This window comes from Hyperolius riggenbachi, chromosome 7, assembly GCF_040937935.1.
Source record: "Hyperolius riggenbachi isolate aHypRig1 chromosome 7, aHypRig1.pri, whole genome shotgun sequence".
NCBI classification, from domain to species: Eukaryota; Metazoa; Chordata; class Amphibia; order Anura; family Hyperoliidae; genus Hyperolius; species Hyperolius riggenbachi.
This window is the reverse complement of record NC_090652.1, coordinates 326255768-326269328: the sequence shown is the minus strand read 5'-3', so window position 1 is coordinate 326269328 and position 13561 is coordinate 326255768. Positions and strand designations below refer to the sequence as shown.

Sequence of the window (13561 nt, the reverse complement as noted above, 5' to 3'; positions counted from 1 at the left end):
ATGTACAGAGCTGTATAATGTGTAATATATAATATAGAGCATAGACTGTGGTAGGACATTAGATGTGACTCCTCTGAGGGACAGTTAGTGGTGTGACTGGCTCTATGTACAGAGCTGTATAATGTGTAATACATAATATAGAGCATAGACTGTGGTAGGACATTAGATGTGACTCCTCTGAGGGACAGTTAGCGGTGTGACTGGCTCTATGTACAGAGCTGTATAATGTGTAATATATAATATACAGCATAGGCTGTGGTAGGACATTAGATGTGACTCCTCTGAGGGACAGTTAGTGGTGTGACTGGCTCTATGTACAGAGCTGTATAATGTGTAATACATAATATAGAGCATAGACTGTGGTAGGACATTAGATGTGACTCCTCTGAGGGACAGTTAGCGGTGTGACTGGCTCTATGTACAGAGCTGTATAATGTGTAATATATAATATAGAGCATAGACTGTGGTAGGACATTAGATGTGACCCCTCTGAGGGAGAGTTAGCGGTGTGACTGGCTCTATGTACAGAGCTGTATAATGTGTAATATATAATATACAGCAAAGACTGTGGTAGGACATTAGATGTGACCCCTCTGAGGGACAGTTAGTGGTGTGACTGGCTCTATGTACAGAGCTGTACAATGTGTAATATATAATATAGAGCATAGGCTGTGGTAGGACATTAGATGTGACTCCTCTGAGGGACAGTTAGTGGTGTGACTGGCTCTATGTACAGAGCTGTATAATGTGTAATATATAATATACAGCATAGACTGTGGTAGGATATTAGATGTGACCCCTCTGAGGGACAGTTAGCGGTGTGACTGGCTCTATGTACAGAGCTGTATAATGTGTATTATATAATATACAGCATAGACTGTGGTAGGACATTAGATGTGACCCCTCTGAGGGACAGTTAGCGGTGTGGCTGGCTCTATGTACAGAGCTGTATAATGTGTAATATATAATATAGAGCATAGACTGTGGTAGGACATTAGATGTGACCCCTCTGAGGGACAGTTAGCGGTGTGACTGGCTCTATGTACAGAGCTGTATAATGTGTAATATATAATATAGAGCATAGGCTGTGGTAGGACATTAGATGTGGCCCCTCTGAGGGACAGTTAGCGGTGTGACTGGCTCTATGTACAGAGCTGTATAATGTGTAATATATAATATAGAGCATAGACTGTGGTAGGACATTAGATGTGACTCCTCTGAGGGACAGTTAGCGGTGTGACTGGCTCTATGTACAGAGCTGTATAATGTGTAATATATAATATACAGCATAGACTGTGGTAGGACATTAGATGTGACCCCTCTGAGTCACAGTTAGCGGTGTGACTGGCTCTATGTACAGAGCTGTATAATGTGTAATATATAATATAGAGCATAGACTGTGGTAGGACATTAGAAGTGACCCCTCTGAGGGACAGTTAGCGGTGTGACTGGCTCTATGTACAGAGCTGTATAATGTGTAATATATAATATAGAGCATAGACTGTGGTAGGACATTAGATGTGACCCCTCTGAGGGACAGTTAGTGGTGTGACTGGCTCTATGTACAGAGCTGTATAATGTGTAATATATAATATACAGCATAGACTGTGGTAGGACATTAGAAGTGACCCCTCTGAGGGACAGTTAGTAGTGTGACTGGCTCCATGTACAGAGCTGTATAATGTGTAATATATAATATACAGCATAGACTGTGGTAGGATATTAGATGTGACACCTCTGAGAGACAGTTAGTGGTGTGACTGGCTCTATGTACAGAGCTGTATAATGTGTAATATATAATATAGAGCATAGGCTGTGGTAGGACATTAGATGTGACCCCTCTGAGGGACAGTTAGCGGTGTGACTGGCTCTATGTACAGAGCTGTATAATGTGTAATATATAATATAGAGCATAGACTGTGGTAGGACATTAGATGTGACTCCTCTGAGGGACAGTTAGCGGTGTGACTGGCTCTATGTACAGAGCTGTATAATGTGTAATATATAATATACAGCATAGACTGTGGTAGGACATTAGATGTGACCCCTCTGAGGGACAGTTAGCGGTGTGACTGGCTCTATGTACAGAGCTGTATAATGTGTAATATATAATATAGAGCATAGGCTGTGGTAGGACATTAGATGTGACCCCTCTGAGGCACAGTTAGCGGTGTGACTGGCTCTATGTACAGAGCTGTATAATGTGTAATATATAATATAGAGCATACTGTGGTAGGACATTAGATGTGACCTCTCTGAGGGACAGTTAGCGGTGTGACTGGCTCTATGTACAGAGCTGTATAATGTGTAATATATAATATAGAGCATAGGCTGTGGTAGGACATTAGATGTGACCCCTCTGAGGGAGAGTTAGCGGTGTGACTGGCTCTATGTACAGAGCTGTATAATGTGTAATATATAATATACAGCAAAGACTGTGGTAGGACATTAGATGTGACCCCTCTGAGGGACAGTTAGTGGTGTGACTGGCTCTATGTACAGAGCTGTATAATGTGTAATATATAATATAGAGCATAGGCAGTGGTAGGACATTAGATGTGACCCCTCTGAGGGACAGTTAGCGGTGTGACTGGCTCTATGTACAGAGCTGTATAATGTGTAATATATAATATACAGCATAGACTGTGGTAGGACATTAGATGTGACCCCTCTGAGGGACAGTTAGCGGTGTGACTGGCTCTATGTACAGAGCTGTATAATGTGTAATATATAATATAGAGCATAGACTGTGGTAGGACATTAGATGTGACCCCTCTGAGGGACAGTTAGTGGTGTGACTGGCTCTATGTACAGAGCTGTATAATGTGTAATATATAATATACAGCATAGACTGTGGTAGGATATTAGATGTGACACCTCTGAGAGACAGTTAGTGGTGTGACTGGCTCTATGTACAGAGCTGTACAATGTGTAATATATAATATAGAGCATAGGCTGTGGTAGGACATTAGATGTGACCCCTCTGAGGGACAGTTAGTGGTGTGACTGGCTCTATGTACAGAGCTGTATAATGTGTAATATATAATATACAGCATAGACTGTGGTAGGATATTAGATGTGACCCCTCTGAGGGACAGTTAGCGGTGTGACTGGCTCTATGTACAGAGCTGTATAATGTGTATTATATAATATACAGCATAGACTGTGGTAGGACATTAGATGTGACCCCTCTGAGGGACAGTTAGTGGTGTGACTGGCTCTATGTACAGAGCTGTGTAATGTGTAATATATAATATAGAGCATAGACTGTGGTAGGACATTAGATGTGACTCCTCTGAGGGACAGTTAGCGGTGTGACTGGCTCTATGTACAGAGCTGTATAATGTGTAATATATAATATAGAGCATAGACTGTGGTAGGATATTAGATGTGACCCCTCTGAGGGACAGTTAGTGGTGTGACTGGCTCTATGTACAGAGCTGTGTAATGTGTAATATATAATATAGAGCATAGACTGTGGTAGGACATTAGATGTGACTCCTCTGAGGGACAGTTAGCGGTGTGACTGGCTCTATGTACAGAGCTGTACAATGTGTAATATATAATATAGAGCATAGACTGTGGTAGGATATTAGATGTGACCCCTCTGAGGGACAGTTAGCGGTGTGGCTGGCTCTATGTACAGAGCTGTATAATGTGTAATATATAATATAGAGCATAGACTGTGGTAGGATATTAGATGTGACCCCTCTGAGGGACAGTTAGCGGTGTGACTGGCTCTATGTACAGAGCTGTATAATGTGTAATATATAATATAGAGCATAGACTGTGGTAGGACATTAGATGTGACCCCTCTGAGGGACAGTTAGTGGTGTGACTGGCTCTATGTACAGAGCTGTATAATGTGTAATATATAATATAGAGCATAGACTGTGGTAGGACATTAGATGTGACTCCTCTGAGGGACAGTTAGCGGTGTGACTGGCTCTATGTACAGAGCTGTATAATGTGTAATATATAATATAGAGCATAGGCTGTGGTAGGACATTAGATGTGACCCCTCTGAGGGACAGTTAGCGGTGTGACTGGCTCTATGTACAGAGCTGTATAATGTGTAATATATAATATAGAGCATAGGCTGAGGTAGGACATTAGATGTGACCCCTCTGAGGGACAGTTAGTGGTGTGACTGGCTCTATGTACAGAGCTGTATAATGTGTAATATATAATATAGAGCATAGACTGTGGTAGGACATTAGATGTGACCCCTCTGAGGGACAGTTAGCGGTGTGACTGGCTCTATGTACAGAGCTGTATAATGTGTAATATATAATATAGAGCATAGGCTGTGGTAGGACATTAGATGTGACCCCTCTGAGGGACAGTTAGCGGTGTGACTGGCTCTATGTACAGAGCTGTATAATGTGTAATATATAATATACAGCATAGACTGTGGTAGGACATTAGATGTGACTCCTCTGAGGGACAGTTAGCGGTGTGACTGGCTCTATGTACAGAGCTGTATAATGTGTAATATATAATATAGAGCATAGACTGTGGTAGGACATTAGATGTGACCCCTCTGAGGGACAGTTAGCGGTGTGACTGGCTCTATGTACAGAGCTGTATAATGTGTAATATATAATATAGAGCATAGGCTGTGGTAGGACATTAGATGTGGCCCCTGAGGGACAGTTAGCGGTGTGACTGGCTCTATGTACAGAGCTGTATAATGTGTAATATATAATATAGAGCATAGACTGTGGTAGGACATTAGATGTGACTCCTCTGAGGGACAGTTAGCGGTGTGACTGGCTCTATGTACAGAGCTGTATAATGTGTATTATATAATATACAGCATAGACTGTGGTAGGACATTAGATGTGACCCCTCTGAGGCACAGTTAGCGGTGTGACTGGCTCTATGTACAGAGCTGTATAATGTGTAATATATAATATACAGCATAGACTGTGGTAGGACATTAGATGTGACCCCTCTGAGGGACAGTTAGCGGTGTGACTGGCTCTATGTACAGAGCTGTATAATGTGTAATATATAATATAGAGCATAGACTGTGGTAGGACATTAGAAGTGACCCCTCTGAGGGACAGTTAGCGGTGTGACTGGCTCTATGTACAGAGCTGTATAATGTGTAATATATAATATAGAGCATAGACTGTGGTAGGACATTAGATGTGACCCCTCTGAGGGACAGTTAGTGGTGTGACTGGCTCTATGTACAGAGCTGTATAATGTGTAATATATAATATAGAGCATAGACTGTGGTAGGACATTAGATGTGAACCCTCTGAGGGACAGTTAGCGGTGTGACTGGCTCTATGTACAGAGCTGTATAATGTGTAATATATAATATAGAGCATAGACTGTGGTAGGACATTAGATGTGACCCCTCTGAGGGACAGTTAGCGGTGTGACTGGCTGTATGTACAGAGCTGTATAATGTGTAATATATAATATAGAGCATAGACTGTGGTAGGACATTAGATGTGACCCCTCTGAGGGACAGTTAGCGGTGTGACTGTCTCTATGTACAGAGCTGTATAATGTGTAATATATAATATAGAGCATAGGCTGTGGTAGGACATTAGATGTGACCCCTCTGAGGGACAGTTAGCGGTGTGACTGGCTCTATGTACAGAGCTGTATAATGTGTAATATATAATATAGAGCATAGACTGTGGTAGGACATTAGATGTGACCCCTCTGAGGGACAGTTAGCGGTGTGACTGGCTCTATGTACAGAGCTGTATAATGTGTAATATATAATATAGAGCATAGACTGTGGTAGGACATTAGATGTGAACCCTCTGAGGGACAGTTAGTGGTGTGACTGGCTCTATGTACAGAGCTGTATAATGTGTAATATATAATATACAGCATAGACTGTGGTAGGATATTAGATGTGACACCTCTGAGAGACAGTTAGTGGTGTGACTGGCTCTATGTACAGAGCTGTACAATGTGTAATATATAATATAGAGCATAGGCTGTGGTAGGACATTAGATGTGACTCCTCTGAGGGACAGTTAGTGGTGTGACTGGCTCTATGTACAGAGCTGTATAATGTGTAATATATAATATACAGCATAGACTGTGGTAGGATATTAGATGTGACCCCTCTGAGGGACAGTTAGCGGTGTGACTGGCTCTATGTACAGAGCTGTATAATGTGTATTATATAATATACAGCATAGACTGTGGTAGGACATTAGATGTGACCCCTCTGAGGGACAGTTAGCGGTGTGGCTGGCTCTATGTACAGAGCTGTATAATGTGTAATATATAATATAGAGCATAGACTGTGGTAGGACATTAGATGTGACCCCTCTGAGGGACAGTTAGCGGTGTGACTGGCTCTATGTACAGAGCTGTATAATGTGTAATATATAATATAGAGCATAGGCTGTGGTAGGACATTAGATGTGGCCCCTCTGAGGGACAGTTAGCGGTGTGACTGGCTCTATGTACAGAGCTGTATAATGTGTATTATATAATATACAGCATAGACTGTGGTAGGACATTAGATGTGACCCCTCTGAGGCACAGTTAGCGGTGTGACTGGCTCTATGTACAGAGCTGTATAATGTGTAATATATAATATAGAGCATAGACTGTGGTAGGACATTAGATGTGACCCCTCTGAGGGACAGTTAGCGGTGTGACTGGCTCCATGGACTCTGTACAGAGCTGTATAATGTGTAATATATAATATAGAGCATAGGCTGTGGTAGGACATTAGATGTGACCCCTCTGAGGGACAGTTAGCGGTGTGACTGGCTCCATGGACTCTGTACAGAGCTGTATAATGTGTAATATATAATATAGAGCATAGACTGTGGTAGGACATTAGATGTGACCCCTCTGAGGCACAGTTAGCGGTGTGACTGGCTCTATGTACAGAGCTGTATAATGTGTAATATATAATATAGAGCATAGACTGTGGTAGGACATTAGATGTGACCTCTGAGGGACAGTTAGCGGTGTGACTGGCTCTATGTACAGAGCTGTATAATGTGTAATATATAATATAGAGCATAGACTGTGGTAGGACATTAGATGTGACTCCTCTGAGGGACAGTTAGCGGTGTGACTGGCTCTATGTACAGAGCTGTATAATGTGTATTATATAATATACAGCATAGACTGTGGTAGGACATTAGATGTGACCCCTCTGAGGCACAGTTAGCGGTGTGACTGGCTCTATGTACAGAGCTGTATAATGTGTAATATATAATATACAGCATAGACTGTGGTAGGACATTAGATGTGACGCCTCTGAGGGACAGTTAGCGGTGTGACTGGCTCTATGTACAGAGCTGTATAATGTGTAATATATAATATAGAGCATAGACTGTGGTAGGACATTAGATGTGACCCCTCTGAGGGACAGTTAGCGGTGTGACTGGCTGTATGTACAGAGCTGTATAATGTGTAATATATAATATACAGCATAGACTGTGGTAGGACATTAGATGTGACGCCTCTGAGGGACAGTTAGCGGTGTGACTGGCTCTATGTACAGAGCTGTATAATGTGTAATATATAATATACAGCATAGACTGTGGTAGGACATTAGATGTGACCCCTCTGAGGGACAGTTAGTGGTGTGACTGGCTCTATGTACAGAGCTGTATAATGTGTAATATATAATATACAGCATAGACTGTGGTAGGATAGTAGATGTGACACCTCTGAGAGACAGTTAGTGGTGTGACTGGCTCTATGTACAGAGCTGTATAATGTGTAATATATAATATACAGCATAGGCTGTGGTAGGACATTAGATGTGACTCCTCTGAGGGACAGTTAGCGGTGTGACTGGCTCTATGTACAGAGCTGTGTAATATATAATATACAGCATAGACTGTGGTAGGACATGAGATGTCACCCCTCTGAGGGACAGTTAGTGGTTTGACTGGCTCTATGTACAGAGCTGTATAATGTGTAATATATAATATAGAGCATAGGCTGTGGTAGGACATTAGATGTGACCCCTCTGAGGGACAGTTAGTGGTGTGACTGGCTCTATGTACAGAGCTGTATAATGTGTAATATATAATATAGAGCATAGACTGTGGTAGGACATTAGATGTCACCCCTCTGAGGGACAGTTAGTGGTGTGACTGGCTCCATGGACTCTGTACAGAGGGGTGGAGATTGTTAGCTCTATAGAAAGGTGAGACAATGTCAGTGACTTGCAGTATGTTGGGGATGGCGCAGTTGCTCAATATGTCATGTCTTTCAGGTATTGCCATCAAGGAGTCGGCTAAGGTTGGCGATCAGGCTCAGAGACGTCTCATGAAGGGTGTTGATGATCTGGACTTCTTCATTGGCGATGAAGCCATAGACAAGCCAACATATGCCACAAAGGTATTACCCCTGTGTGTTCTGGGGGTAGCCGCTCTGGGCAGCCATGGGAGCTCTGCCGGGCTGGTTGCAGTGTATGCGGTGTAGACAGTTCCAGCCCCGCGGGGCACTTCCGGCCACTCTCCCCGCGGGGCCCTTCTGGCCTCTCTCCCCGCGGGGCCCTTCCGGCCACTCTCCCCGCGGGGCCCTTCCGGCCTCTCTCCCCGCGGGGCCCTTCCGGCCACTCTCCCCGCGGGGCCCTTCCGGCCACTCTCCCCGCGGGGCCCTTCCGGCCACTCTCCCCGCGGGGCCCTTCCGGCCACTCTCCCCGCGGGGCCCTTCCGGCCACTCTCCCCGCGGGGCCCTTCCGGCCACTCTCCCCGCGGGGCCCTTCCGGCCACTCTCCCCGCGGGGCCCTTCCGGCCACTCTCCCCGCGGGGCCCTTCCGGCCACTCTCCCCGCGGGGCCCTTCCGGCCACTCTCCCCGCGGGGCCCTTCCGGCCACTTTCCCCGCGGGGCCCTTCCGGCCACTTTCCCCGCGGGGCCCTTCCGGCCACTCTCCCCGCGGGGCCCTTCCGGCCCCTCAAAAAAAACTTTTTTACTGGTCATTTATCTTAAAGGGAACCTAAACTGAGAAGGATATGGATTTTTTTCTTTTAAAATAATGCCAGTTGCCTGACTCTCCTGCTGATCCTGTGTCTCTAATACTTTCTGCCACAGCCCTTGAACAAGCATGCAGCAGATCAGGTGCTCTGACTGAAGTCAGACTGGATTAGCTGCATGCTTGTTTCAGGTGTGTGATTCAGCCACTACTGCAGCCAAAGAGATCAGCAGGACTGCCAGGCAACTGGTATTGTCTAAAAGGAAACATCCATATCCCTCTCAGTTTTGGCTCCCTTTAAGCAATATGAGCATAGCTGAAACGCTGCTTTCCCGCAGCAGAACAATGTATTTATACCACTCAAATCCCCGGGGCATAATTCAAGGATCGCTTCCTGGTAGAGGCAGAGCTTTGCACTATAGCTCTGCCCCTGCTTGAGTCAATGTCTGCCTCCTCCTGCCCCTCTGTCTTCTTCCACTTAGGGCGGCTGGGAGAGGTGGAGATTGACTGAACTGGAGGTAGAGCTACTGCGCAAAGCTCAGCTTCCCCAGGCAGCAAAATCCGTGACCTGGAAAATCATGGAATTTTGCCCCGGGGATTTGAGGGGTAAATATAGTTCTGTCGCGGGTGTGCAGCGTTTCCTCTATGCTCATATTGCTTAAAGGACACCCGATGTGACATGAGATAGACCTGGTATGTACAGTGCCTAGCATACAAATAACTAGGCTGCGTTTCTTTTTTCCCATAACGTCCTCCTGACAGCACCCCTCCTATGAGACTTGTCTTCCTCCCAAACATTGGACAGGAAGCTATAAGATACAAAATTTGCATAACAGGCAGGCAGGAGACCTTCTTGGGAAGGGATCGGGGATGTGAGGTCCTCTCCAGCACTTGGGAAGGGATCGGGGATGTGAGGTCCTCTCCAGCACTTGGGAAGGGATCAGGGATGTGAGGTCCTCTCGAGCACTCTTCTTGGGAAAGGATTGGGGAGGAGAGGTCCTCTCCAGCACTTTCCTTGGGAAGGGATCAGGGAAGTGAGGTCCTCTCCGGCACTCTCCTTGGAAAGGAATCAGGGATGTGAGGTCCTCTCCAGCACTCTTCTTGGGAAGGGATCAGGGAGGTGAGGTCCTCTCCAGCACTCTTCTTGGGAAGGGATCGGGGATGTGAGGTCCTCTCCTGCACTTGGGAAGGGATCGGGGATGTGAGGTCCTCTCCGGCACTCTCCTTGGGAAGGGATCAGGGATGTGAGGTCCTCTCCGGCACTCTTCTTGGGAAGGGATCAGGGAGGTGAGGTCCTCTCCAGCACTCTTCTTGGGAAGGGATCAGGGAGGTGAGGTCCTCTCCGGCACTCTCCTTGGGAAGGAATCAGGGATGTGAGGTCCTCTCCGGCACTCTTCTTGGGAAGGGATCAGGGAGGTGAGGTCCTCTCCAGCACTCTTCTTGGGAAGGGATCGGGGATGTGAGGTCCTCTCCTGCACTTGGGAAGGGATCGGGGATGTGAGGTCCTCTCCAGCACTTGGGAAGGGATCAGGGATGTGAGGTTCTCTCCAGCACTCTTCTTGGGAAGGGATCGGTGATGTGAGGTCCTCTCCAGCACTTGGGAAGGTATCAGGGATGTGAGGTCCTCTCCAGCACTTGGGAGGGGATCGGGGTTGTGAGGTCCTCTCCGGCACTCTTCTTGGGAAGGGATCGGGGATGTGAGGTCCTCTCCTGCACTTGGGAAGGGATCGGGGATGTGAGGTCCTCTCCAGCACTTGGGAAGGGATCAGGGATGTGAGGTACTCTCCAGCACTCTTCTTGGGAAGGGATCGGTGATGTGAGGTCCTCTCCAGCACTTGGGAAGGTATCAGGGATGTGAGGTCCTCTCCAGCACTTGGGAGGGGATCGGGGTTGTGAGGTCCTCTCCGGCACTCTTCTTGGGAAGGGATCGGGGATGTGAGGGCCTCTCCGGCACTCTTCTTGGGAAGGGATCGGGGATGTGAGGGCCTCTCCGGCACTCTTCTTGGGAAGGGATCGGGGATGTGAGGTCCTCTCCAGCACTTGGGAAGGTATCAGGGATGTGAGGTCCTCTCCAGCACTTGGGAGGGGATCGGGGTTGTGAGGTCCTCTCCGGCACTCTTCTTGGGAAGGGATCGGGGATGTGAGGGCCTCTCCGGCACTCTTCTTGGGAAGGGATCGGGGATGTGAGGTCCTCTCCAGCACTTGGGAAGGGATCAGGGATGTGAGGTCCTCTCCAGCACTTGGGAAGGGATCAGGGATGTGAGGTCCTCTCCAGCACTTGGGAAGGGATCAGGGATGTGAGGTCCTCTCGAGCACTCTTCTTGGGAAAGGATTGGGGAGGTGAGGTCCTCTCCAGCACTTTCCTTGGGAAGGGATCAGGGAGGTGAGGTCCTCTCCGGCACTCTCCTTGGGAAGGAATCAGGGATGTGAGGTCCTCTCCAGCACTCTTCTTGGGAAGGGATCAGGGAGGTGAGGTCCTCTCCAGCACTCTTCTTGGGAAGGGATCGGGGATGTGAGGTCCTCTCCTGCACTTGGGAAGGGATCGGGGATGTGAGGTCCTCTCCAGCACTTGGGAAGGGATCAGGGATGTGAGGTACTCTCCAGCACTCTTCTTGGGAAGGGATCGGTGATGTGAGGTCCTCTCCAGCACTTGGGAAGGTATCAGGGATGTGAGGTCCTCTCCAGCACTTGGGAGGGGATCGGGGTTGTGAGGTCCTCTCCGGCACTCTTCTTGGGAAGGGATCGGGGATGTGAGGGCCTCTCCGGCACTCTTCTTGGGAAGGGATCGGGGATGTGAGGTCCTCTCCAGCACTTGGGAAGGGATCAGGGATGTGAGGTCCTCTCCAGCACTTGGGAAGGGATCAGGGATGTGAGGTCCTCTCCAGCACTTGGGAAGGGATCAGGGATGTGAGGTCCTCTCGAGCACTCTTCTTGGGAAAGGATTGGGGAGGTGAGGTCCTCTCCAGCACTTTCCTTGGGAAGGGATCAGGGAGGTGAGGTCCTCTCCGGCACTCTCCTTGGGAAGGAATCAGGGATGTGAGGTCCTCTCCAGCACTCTTCTTGGGAAGGGATCAGGGAGGTGAGGTCCTCTCCAGCACTCTTCTTGGGAAGGGATCGGGGATGTGAGGTCCTCTCCTGCACTTGGGAAGGGATCGGGGATGTGAGGTCCTCTCCAGCACTTGGGAAGGGATCAGGGATGTGAGGTACTCTCCAGCACTCTTCTTGGGAAGGGATCGGTGATGTGAGGTCCTCTCCAGCACTTGGGAAGGTATCAGGGATGTGAGGTCCTCTCCAGCACTTGGGAGGGGATCGGGGTTGTGAGGTCCTCTCCGGCACTCTTCTTGGGAAGGGATCGGGGATGTGAGGGCCTCTCCGGCACTCTTCTTGGGAAGGGATCGGGGATGTGAGGGCCTCTCCGGCACTCTTCTTGGGAAGGGATCGGGGATGTGAGGGCCTCTCCAGCACTTGGGAAGGGATTGGGGATGTGAGGTCCTCTCCAGCACTCTCCTTGGGAAGGGATCAGGGATGTGAGGTCCTCTCCAGCACTCTTCTTGGGAAGGGATCGGGGATGTGCGGTCCTCTCCGACACTCTTCTTGGGAAGGGATCGGGGATGTGAGGTCCTCTCCAGCACTCTTCTTGGGAAGGGATCGGGGATGTGAGGTCCTCTCCAGCACTTGGGAAGGGATCGGGGATGTGCGGTCCTCTCCAGCACTTGGGAAGGGATCGGGATGTGAGGTCCTCTCCGGCACTCTTCTTGGGAAGGGATCGGGGATATGAGGTCCTCTCCAGCACTCTTATTGGGAACGGATCGGGGATGTGAGGTCTTCTCCAGCACTTGGGAAGGGATCGGGGATGTGAGGTCCTCTCCGGCACTTTTCTTAGGAAGGGATCGGGGAGGTGAGGTCCTCTCCGGCACTTTTCTTGGGAAGGGATCGGGGATGTGAGGTTCTTGTCGCAGGAGCCCTAGTGGTCAGACCGCAAATTGCCTTCCCATCGGTTTCAGCACACCAATCATGCAAGCTGTGGTCGCACTCGGTGCACGGAAATCGACGGAACTTGGGCAGCAGCCTGACCAGAAGGGAGCCTGTGAGGTACGGTAATTACAACTTTACACACTATTTCAGGGTATAACTGCCACCACCTCTGTTTTCTGAGACAGAGGAATTCACTAACTGGTTATTTCTCGACCTGCAAATAAAAACGGTTAAACACACTCTATTCTGTCCGGCTAATAACAGTAGCGTCACTCTTGTCGGCGGCTTAGACACACACCCGCAAGATGTGGCGGCGCCGCTAACCTGGCGGACAGGTCTCGGGTTGCCGGTACGGCGGGAAAACCCATTGGAGCCTGCGGCTCGGTTCCCCTGGACAGGTAGCGGTCGGCTACCCTCAGGCTTGACCCGACATGGACCGTTCTGGACAGGGCGTTTGCGCCACTGCGTTCGGACGTGGTGTCTGCCGGGACTGCTGACAACGGGCAGTAGGTTGGTTAAGTCAACAGCCAGCCCACGCAGGGTTTCCCTGCTAAGTGACTGTGGACCTAAGGGAACCCCGCGGGAATCCCTGGACCTTCCCAGCTCCTGACAGACGGCACAGGCTTTGCAGTAGTTTGCTACATCCCTGTTCATCCT

The 13561-nt window shown here is 48.4% G+C and overlaps 1 protein-coding gene across 1 annotated transcript in view; it reads left to right on the top strand.

The window, feature by feature from the left end:
- Positions 1 to 13561, top strand: part of ACTR3 (actin related protein 3) — a 65811-nt gene that overhangs the window by 33436 nt on the left and 18814 nt on the right. The window contains exon 3 of the mRNA XM_068246335.1: positions 8228 to 8352. Within this exon, the coding sequence (XP_068102436.1) occupies positions 8228 to 8352 (125 nt within the window). The remainder of the gene's footprint in view (positions 1 to 8227; positions 8353 to 13561) is intronic.